A 10,793-nucleotide genomic window follows, 5' to 3' on the forward strand; every position below is an offset into this window, starting at 1 on the left:
ACAACTTGACCAACTCTTATACACATCCACTCTCTCTCCTCAGGGTCAGAGACTCTGGGTCTCAGAGTTCATCACCAGTCTGACTGATAATATAATGATTCATCTGGATTGTTTCACCATCAGTTGCATTTACAGAAATAAAATAAAAAGGTAATAAAATAATATACAGAAAAAAATCCACGCTTCTGTTTTGTCAGTCTATTGGACTTTTTCACATATTTCACAATGAGCAAATAACCAACTGGTTGTCATCAACTGCTGCAGACAGGATCTGAGGCAGGAGTATAAACCTACACTGACACAGTCCTGAAGACTTTCCAGTCAGAGACTCCTCCATCTCACAGGACCTGTGCTGCTGCCCTCTAGTGGTCAGAGTGGGACTGACACTACACACATTGGACACATGGCTACGTAATACAGCATCATAGCTCAAATACCCAATGTGACTGACTCTTATGTACATACACTGCTGCCCTCTAGTGGTCAGAGTGGGACTGATGTAACCAGCAGGGCTCAAACTGGGGACCTCTCCCCTGGATGACCCAGGGTGTATGAAGTGTATGAAGCTTGATGTGTGTAAAACTACATCATGACATCATGTTATGATCCATCATGTTTCAGCCTGAGGTGTTCAGTGTGATCTCCCTTAGACTAGTTTACACAGGGTCACTGAACAGCCATCGTCCCAAAGCCAAAACCCTGGGTAGAGGGGCTCAGTGAATGTGGAGTGATATGTGTGCAGGAGGGTCAGTGTGTCAGAGGAGACCCTGTAGAAGGACAGAGTGCCGGCCGGCCAGTCCAGATACACTCCTACTCTGCTGGAGCCAGAGGAGGGGACAGGTATGTAAGTACTCTTATTATTGTGACAGGCAGAGTAACTGTCAGAGGTGTCAGAGCAGAGCAGACTCCAGGACTTGTCATTGTATCCCAACACACAGTCATCACCCGCTCTTCTCCTGCTGATTCCTTTATATGTCACTGCTATACAAGCCCCTCTCCCCCTCCACTCTACCTCCCAGTAGCAGCGCCAAGTCAGACTCTCTCTACACAGCACCTGTGGACGGTCCTTAAACCTCTCTGGGTGATCAGGATACGGCTGCTTCTCTGTCCCCCGTGTCACCTTCCTGTTCTCCTCAGACAGAGAGAGGCTTCTGTTCGCTGTGTTTGGGTCCAGTGTGAGCTCACAGGCATCTGAATGAGAGGACCAAAATAATCATCAAATCAATACAATTGGATAAATTACAATATTCACATTGAGATCTTGTTAAGCCCAGTTCACATCTATGCAACGCAACGTGACGGGTCAGTTTTAGAACGGTTAGACCGTCGTTAGAAAAAACTACTTGCGACTTATTATTACTTGCGACATTATCTAGCTAGCTAACTTGCCTTCCATTTAAAACGCAAATGCATTAGCTGTCAAGGCTAACACACGCACGCACACACACACACACACGCACACGCACACACACGTGCACGCACACACACGCGCGCACGCACACACACGCACGCACACACACACACACACACACACACACACACACACACACACACACACACACACACACACTAGATGAAAACATAAAAACACACCACTGCACTCATATTCAGACCCCATTGTCATGACAGACCTAAAGGTTGAGTAAAGCCAGCTCCCTATGTAACATATAAGGGACTATTGGCTCCTGTCATGTCTAGGATCACCAGGCCCGTCAGGCGAGTTCATTCTATAATAAAGAGTGATGCCCAACATGAGACCGCAAGTTCCATGTGTGGTCCAAGTTATTGATTATTGATTAGATTGTGAAAAGTCTAGTAGAGATTCAACAGCGACGGAGGGGTCAGTTTCATGTCACTCACAAAGATGTCTTCCTTACCTGTCTACAAATGTCTAGCTAACTTTTCATCTTTCTCAGCAAAAGCATGTAATAGCTCAACATAGCTGCCACGATTAGAAGAGTTTGCACTCTCATCGTTACCACGAAATGTTAATTCCTGTTTGGCTCAGAAACGGGTCGTCTCCGCTTCTTGGCAACAGATGACGCTGGTCTGTGCTATTTCCTGATTGGCTGAAGAGAAATATCAGACGTTCCATAACATCTGGTTGTTCTGCTGAGACTTGACATGTCAAATCGCTGGCGATTCCTTGCGACTGCGAGTTACGTCGCGTTGTATCGCGTCGCACAGATGTGAACTGGGCTTTATATGGTAACATATTGTTTTCACAAAATATTACTTGTTAATTTAAAATGTTTTACAAGGGATACAACTAATTCACATTTACTAATATTGTAGATTCACATATTAATACAATACTGGTGCTCTGTTTGAACTCTGCTGTACCCTGATTCTTGAATAGTAATATCACAGTCCTGTTATCTACAGTGTTGGTGACTTACATTTGATAGGCCCAGGTTTGAGCCTGCACTCTTCACCATGGTCCACACTGTATCAACCACAGAACAACATACAGTGGTTGGATGACACTCACAATCATGTGGGAAATAGATACTGTGCATTAATCTCATTGATGCGTCCAGCCACATATTCAGCCTTTACCTGAGTGTCTGTAGTTTACAGAGTGGATCATTCTGTACAGCAGAGAGCAGCGCCAGTCCTGAGTCTCCTGGGTGATTGTAGCTGAGGTCCAGCTCTCTCAGGTGGGAGGGGTTAGCCCTCAGAGCTGAAGCCAGAGAAGCACAGCCTTCCTCTGGGACTCCACAGAATGACAACCTGGGGAAATAGTGTCACTCCATCTGATATCAAGAATCTGATTGTTCCTCTCTAATGTACATCTTTAAATCCTTTTAATTCAGCAGTTGAAAGGCTAGACACATTATATTTAAGTGAAGAACACCTAGTGCATCATAATGACCCAACATACTCATGCTTCTACACCCCAAAAGACCTCACCTCAGTGTCTGTAGTTTACAGTGTGGACTCTCCAGTCCAGCAGAGAGCAGCTTCACCCCCCCGTCACGTAGATCATTATGACTGAGGTCCAGCTCTCTCAGGTGGCAGGAGTCTGAGCTGAGAGCTGAGGCCAACGCTTCACAGCATCTCTCTGTGAGGTGACATCCATTCAGCCTGAATGAGGAATACAAATAAATACATGCAGCCAAACGATCACTGTGGTGCAAGACTTCAGGAGTGAGAGTTGTAGTTGCTTCCAACAGTGGAGCAAGCAACCATGGATACATTTGTAGTCACTGGATTTCTACGTCTGGTATAATGTATTTGGTAGCTATTGGGTTAGTTGTTTTAACCAAAACGAGCAGAATAGATCATATAACTCCTATTTTAGAGACTCGACACTGGCTTCCTGTTAAGTTCAGAATAGATTTCAAGTTCCTTCTGCTTCTTTATAATGCTCTCACTGGCACAGCACCAGAATATGTTCAGACCTTCTGCTAGCATATCAGCCCAATAGAGCTCTCAGGTCTTCTGCTAGCATATCAGCCCAATAGAGCTCTTAGGTCTTCTGACGCTGGTTTTCTCTGTGTACCACATGTACATTTTCAATTTAATTAATTAATTAATTTTGCCATTTAGCAGATGCTTTTAATCCAAAGCGATTTACATTTGCGAATTACAGGGACATTCCCCCTGGAGTAACTGAGGGCTAAGTGCCTTACTCAAGGGCACACTAGTAGTGGTGTGGTTTTCAGGCGGGATTTGAACTCACAACCTTCCGATCAGAAGTCCAACTCACTATCCACTAGACCACCACTACCCTTGTGTACTACATGTACAAAAGAAGAGATTTGGTGAGGCTGCATTCTTATTTTATGCACCCAGATTGTGTCTCACTGCCAGTTTACATTAGGGATGCAACCTCAGCACATATGCTCAAGTCAAGACTAAAAACCCATCTTTTTAATATTGCCTTTAAATGACTAAATCATTAAATGATGATTATATAATGATTAAAGCACTTTGAGCTGCAATGTTTTCAGGAAAAGTGCTACACAAATAACGGTTATTATTATTATAATTGTTATAATTATTATTATTATTAGTCCAGTATTGTGTAGCCCCAGGAGCTGATCTAAGGCCAGGTGTGTCAGGATTTGAGGGGGGCAAACATATTCAGAGAGTGTAGACAGAGCAGCCCCCTCTGCCTCCACACACACACACACAGACACAAACACACACACACACACACACACACACACACACACACATGCACACACGCATGCTTCTATACCCCAAAAGACCTTACCTCAATGTCTGTAGTTGACAGTGTGTTAGACCTCACCTCAATGTCTGTAGTTTACAGTGTGGACTCCCCAGTCCAGCAGAGAGCAGCTTCACCCCCCCGTCATGTAGATCATTATGACTGAGGTCCAGCTCTCTCAGGTGGCAGGAGTCTGAGCTGAGAGCTGAGGCCAACGCTTCACAGCATCTCTCTGTGAGGTGACATCCATTCAGCCTGAATGAGGAATACAAATAAATACATGCAGCCAAACGATCACTGTGGTGCAAGACTTCAGGAGTGAGAGTTGTAGTTGCTTCCAACAGTGGAGCAAGCAACCATGGATACATTTGTAGTCACTGGATTTCTACGTCTGGTATAATGTATTTGGTAGCTATTGGGTTAGTTGTTTTAACCAAAACGAGCAGAATAGATCATATAACTCCTATTTTAGAGACTCGACACTGGCTTCCTGTTAAGTTCAGAATAGATTTCAAGTTCCTTCTGCTTCTTTATAATGCTCTCACTGGCACAGCACCAGAATATGTTCAGACCTTCTGCTAGCATATCAGCCCAATAGAGCTCTCAGGTCTTCTGCTAGCATATCAGCCCAATAGAGCTCTTAGGTCTTCTGACGCTGGTTTTCTCTGTGTACCACATGTACATTTTCAATTTAATTAATTAATTAATTTTGCCATTTAGCAGATGCTTTTAATCCAAAGCGATTTACATTTGCGAATTACAGGGACATTCCCCCTGGAGTAACTGAGGGCTAAGTGCCTTACTCAAGGGCACACTAGTAGTGGTGTGGTTTTCAGGCGGGATTTGAACTCACAACCTTCTGATCAGAAGTCCAACTCACTATCCACTAGACCACCACTACCCTTGTGTACTACATGTACAAAAGAAGAGATTTGGTGAGGCTGCATTCTTATTTTATGCACCCAGATTGTGTCTCACTGCCAGTTTACATTAGGGATGCAACCTCAGCACATATGCTCAAGTCAAGACTAAAAACCCATCTTTTTAATATTGCCTTTAAATGACTAAATCATTAAATGATGATTATATAATGATTAAAGCACTTTGAGCTGCAATGTTTTCAGGAAAAGTGCTACACAAATAACGGTTATTATTATTATAATTGTTATAATTATTATTATTATTAGTCCAGTATTGTGTAGCCCCAGGAGCTGATCTAAGGCCAGGTGTGTCAGGATTTGAGGGGGGCAAACATATTCAGAGAGTGTAGACAGAGCAGCCCCCTCTGCCTCCACACACACACACAGACACAAACACACACACACACACACACACACACACACACACACACACACACATGCACACACGCATGCTTCTATACCCCAAAAGACCTTACCCCAATGTCTGTAGTTGACAGTGTGTTAGACCTCACCTCAATGTCTGTAGTTTACAGTGTGGACTCCCCAGTCCAGCAGAGAGCAGCTTCACCCCCCCGTCATGTAGATCATTATGACTGAGGTCCAGCTCTCTCAGGTGGCAGGAGTCTGAGCTGAGAGCTGAGGCCAACGCTTCACAGCATCTCTCTGTGAGGTGACATCCATTCAGCCTGAATGAGGAATACAAATAAATACATGCAGCCAAACGATCACTGTGGTGCAAGAATTCATGAGTGAGAGTTGTAGTTGCTCTCAACAGGGAAGCAAGCAGCCATGGATACATTTGAAGTCACTGGATTTCTACGTCTGGTATAATGTATTTGGTAGCTATTGGTTCAGTGCAGCATTGTGTAGCCCCAGGAGCTGATCTAAGGCCAGGTGTGTCAGGATTTGAGGGGGGCAAACATATTCAGAGAGTGCAGACAGAGCAGCCCCCCCCATTCCACCATACTTAATGTCAGACAAAAAGTCTTCATTTGAGCCCGATCCGGGGTACCGCCAGTGGAATGCGATAGTCGATTCCTCCAAATAAGTGTTCAGTACTCTGACTATAACTGTCTCTTTCTCGCTCATTATTGGGAGTTGAGACACAAAGAGAAATGATGGAGCAAGTCACATGTGTGTCAATAAAACACGAAAGATAATAACTACATTTATCTATATACAGTATATTAGATATATATTTATATATATAATAACTAAATCTCTTCCGTTTAATCTGTAAATCATAATAAGTGATCATAAACAGCATAAAGTCACTTGCTTATTGCATGAATTATGTATTGTTTGTTGTGCATACTATGATATAAATTATACATTTGTGTCAATAAAGTATAAATGAAAAGGAGCCAATCAAGGAATGTGTTGTTACTTTTGACCAAGTGCACAATAGTCTATGTTTTAGATAATCATTACATTATTTTCAGTGATCAAAATAAAGAGTAATTCTGTTCATCTACTTACAGTGCCGTCTTAGAGGCTTTGACCACTGGCAGCAGCCTCAGAAGACCCTCCTTTGATCTGGAGTATTTCTTCAGGTCAAACACATCCAGCTCCTCTTCTGAGGTCAGCAACACAAAGACCAGAGCTGACCACTGTGTAGGTGAGAGTGAGGCTTTTGAGAGACTTCCTGAGCTCAGGTAGCTTTGGATCTCCTCCACTAGAGAATGGTCATTCATCTCATTCAGACAGTGGAACAGATTGATGCACCTCTCTGGAGAGGGATTCTCCCTGATCTTCTTCTTGATGTACTTGACTGTTTCCTCATTGGTCTGTGAGCTGCTTCCTGTCTGTGTCAGAAGGCTTGGTAGGAGATTCTGATTGGACTCCTGTGAGAGGCCCAGGAGGAAGCGCAGGAACAGGTCCAGGTGTCCATTCTCACTCTTTAAGGCCATGTCCACTGCAGTCTTGTGTAAGTGAACCAGAGGTTTGCGTCTGAGTGTTGAGCATAGCTTCCAGTGTGCGAATTTCTGTTTGACCAGTGGATTCTCATTGCTCTCGTTGAATTTGAGGATCACAAATAAAGCAGCAAGACACTCCTGGATGCTCAGATGCATAAAGCTGAACATCGGTCTAGGACCGGTCTCCCCCTCTCTCCGAAAGATCTGAGTGCATGAGTACGCTGAGGCGTCTTTGACATCAATGCCACTCTCTCTCAGGTCTTTCTCATAGAAGATCAGATGTCCCTTCTGCAGCTGGCGGAAGGCCAACTGTCCAAGCTGAAGAATGATTTTTCCTTCTTCAGTCTTTGCTACATTCATTTTGTCAAACTGAGATTTCAGGAAGTTTATGTACATCTCAGTCAGAAGAATCTTGGGCATCGCTACGCTCTCTGCTCCACGCAACAGTCTCCCGAGAACATCAGCTGAGATCCAACAGAACATTGGATTGGAGCACATGATGTAGAGGCTCCTTGATGACTTCACGTGGTTGATGATTTTTTCGGCCAGGTGGTTCTCATCACTGAATCTTTTCCTGAAGTAGGCCTTCTTATGTTCATCATCAAACCCTCGTATCTCTGTCCATCGGTCAATGTACTCTCGGGGAATCTGCTTGGCTGCTGGAGGTCGGGAGGTTATCCAGATGAGAGCAGAGGGGAGGAGCTTTCCTGCGATGAGGTTTGTGATCAGGACATCAATGGAGGCTCGCTCTGTCACGTCTCTTAAAACCTTTTTAAAGTCCAGACGTAGTCGACTCTCGTCCAGGCCATCCAAGATTAACAGAATATTAGATTCCGTTCCCAGAATCTTGATCCATGAGTTTGGATCCATGTCAGGGAATTCTTTCTTAAGCGTTTCCTCCAGACTACAGGCTTTTTCCTCATGATTCATGTCACGAAAAGCAAGCGGAAACAAGAAATCAATGTGCTGGTTTTCTTTTCCTTCTACCCAGTCCAGAGTCGTCTTCTCCACACAGAACGTCTTTCCCACACCAGCGACGCCTACGGTCAGCTGTTTTTTCTTATCTTTCTGTTTGAACATGTCACTGGTCTTGATGGTCTCTCCTGTGGCTGGGCTTATGGATGGAATGACCTCATGCTCACTACTGACCCCTCCCCAGGCCCCCTTGATCATGTGCAGGTCGGTGTAGGTGTCGTTTATATTGATGCGAATGCCTGCATTTAATGTCCCCTCAAATGTCCGGCTAGACCTCTCCTTTAAAGATGATTTCAGTTGGTCTCGGACTGCACACAGCACTGGGTCTGGTAAAAACAACACAAGTTCACTCAATATTGTGATTTATATCAATATTATTGTGATTACTATAATTGAAATCTAATTCATGATGATCGCTTTTACTAAACCTCAGCTGCAGCTTAGAATATTAGTGTGTGTGTGTGTGTGTGTGTGTGTGTGTGTGTGTGTGTGGTATTGCCATTTTTATAATCAGTTGCTTTTGCAACACAAAGGTGGAACTGACCTTTATTACGTTTCAGTCGGTCTCGGCCTGTTTGCTCTGTATCTGGAAAAAACAACAATCCAGTTATTCGTCTGATGATTATCATCATATCTCACTGTAGTTACACTAATCACTGTTATTATCACTAGTAATCAACCTAATCAACACTATACGACTAGAAGCCGGCTAGAACATGGAAACAGGCACAGCTCCAATGTGTTTGTGTGTGTGTGTGCATACCACACACACGACAACTTTTTGTGCTTTGAGAAGACATCCCAGCAGCTACTACAACACTGGCCTGCTCAGATGCAGCTACTACAACACTGGCCTGCTCAGATGCAGCTACTACAACACTGGCCTGCTCAGATGCAGCTACTACAACACTGGCCTGCTCAGATGCAGCTACTACAACACTGGGCTGCTCAGATGCAGCTACTACAACACTGGCCTGCTCAGATGCAGCTACTACAACACTGGCCTGCTCAGGACTCAAGGGAAACCTGCTGCTCTTGATTTGGTTGACAGTTCTGTGTCACATACACAAAGTACAAAATGGCTGCCACTGGCGAAGACACACTTATCTTTACTGTTAAAGCGAAGTCACTGGCTAAACATCATGTAACAGGTGTCATGCTGCCAACAACAGTGTAACCAGCTATGCTACTGAAAGAAAACTACCAATTGGTGCATGAGGGGTTATTTCAACTGAGTTTATCACTTTTTCAACCCAGTAACAGTCATCCTCTGAGCTCACTCCACACCGACCCCAGCCATTGAGCTGAGCACAGCTGCAGATTCTGCAGAGTCATGGCACCAATATAACCGGCGTCATGCTGCCACACACAGTATTGCTTCCTCATACACAAGCTAACACAAGTCTCACATCTGTGTCCTCTGTATTGCCAACACACTATACTGCCCACCGAAACACCCAATGTTAACCAACTACGCCACCGAAAGCTGAATGGCATGGATGGGTGTATTTCAACGCGAGGAGTGACTATCCTCTCAACTCGGTTACACTCAAAGGCTTTTACACTGCTAGGCATGAACATACTGTGGACCTGATTGCTATTGCTTTTAGACTTTCAATAATCACAATTTACAAGCATTCCCATATGATGGCAAGTTGGTTTAGTGAGAGAATGGTGACAAGATTTATACTAATGTGCCAAATACATCAAATATTGTGGTTGTGCAGAATATGGTGTGTTTTCCATGACACATTTGATTTTTAGCGATCTTTGATGTGATGCTTTAATTTTACCCAAATAAAATATCCAAGTGTGTGTGTTGATCTGTGCCTGCAAGCGTGTGCCTGTGTGCCTGTTTGTGTCAGTCTTTAACATGAATGTAACTCACTTGTGATATGTTCCTCATAGTCTGTCTTCAATGTTTTAGCGAGCTCGTTCTGCATCATCTTCTTCAGGATCACCAGTGTGATCTTCACAGCCCCATCAGGGTCGTGGGTCTTCACCAGCTTATCCACAATGTCCTGCCTCTTAGCTCCCTCCAGCTGGCCCGTTGGGATGTGACGGAAGCCTTCTGGTACGTTCTGAGTCAGGTACCATATAAACAAATTCAGGTCTTTCTCCAACAGCTCCCACAGAATGGCCAGCAGCAGGTCTGGGACAGGAGCCATTGTGGATCTCTGAGAATAGATGAACAAATGAGCTGTAGGAGTGGAGATAGTTTGGTTTGACCCCCCACTGGCCAAGTGCTCCATGGCTGAATGTGCGGTTGCTCCGAGCTCTCTACAATGTTTACAGTCTTGGTTTATAACCTATGTGCTGTCAAAACTCATTGCACCTGCAGGTGAGCTGTAATACCTACTATCTACCTGCAGGTGAGCTGTAATACCTACTATCTACCTGCAGGTGAGCTGTAATACCTACTATCTACCTGCAGGTGAGCTGTAATACCTACTATCTACCTGCAGGTGAGCTGTAATACCTACTCTCTACCTGCAGGTGAGCTGTAATACCTACTATCTACCTGCAGGTGAGCTGTAATACCTACTATCTACCTGCAGGTGAGCTGTAATACCTACTATCTACCTGCAGGTGAGCTGTAATACCTACTCTCTACCTGCAGGTGAGCTGTAATACCTACTCTCTACCTGCAGGTGAGCTGTAATACCTACTCTCTACCTGCAGGTGAGCTGTAATACCTACTCTCTACCTGCAGGTGAGCTGTAATACCTACTATCTGCCTGCAGGTGAGCTGTAATACCTACTATCTACCTGCAGGTGAGCTGTAATACCTACTCTCTACCTGCA

At 44.3% G+C, this 10,793-nt stretch overlaps 1 protein-coding gene across 1 annotated transcript; it reads right to left on the bottom strand.

The window, feature by feature from the left end:
• Positions 1-646: 646 nt before the first annotated feature.
• On the bottom strand, positions 647-10,156 carry LOC308160972 (NLR family CARD domain-containing protein 3-like; the record flags this gene model as incomplete). Its single annotated transcript, XM_080534894.1, has 4 exons — positions 647-818; positions 2,560-2,733; positions 6,577-8,314; positions 9,877-10,156. 4 exons carry the CDS (start codon positions 10,154-10,156, stop codon positions 647-649), a joined length of 2,364 nt encoding a protein of 787 aa, XP_080391020.1.
• Between the last annotated feature and the right edge of the window lie 637 nt (positions 10,157-10,793).

Source organism: Nansenia antarctica (genome assembly GCF_963989245.1).
Source record: "Nansenia antarctica genome assembly, chromosome: 6".
Taxonomy (NCBI): Eukaryota; Metazoa; Chordata; class Actinopteri; order Argentiniformes; family Microstomatidae; genus Nansenia; species Nansenia antarctica.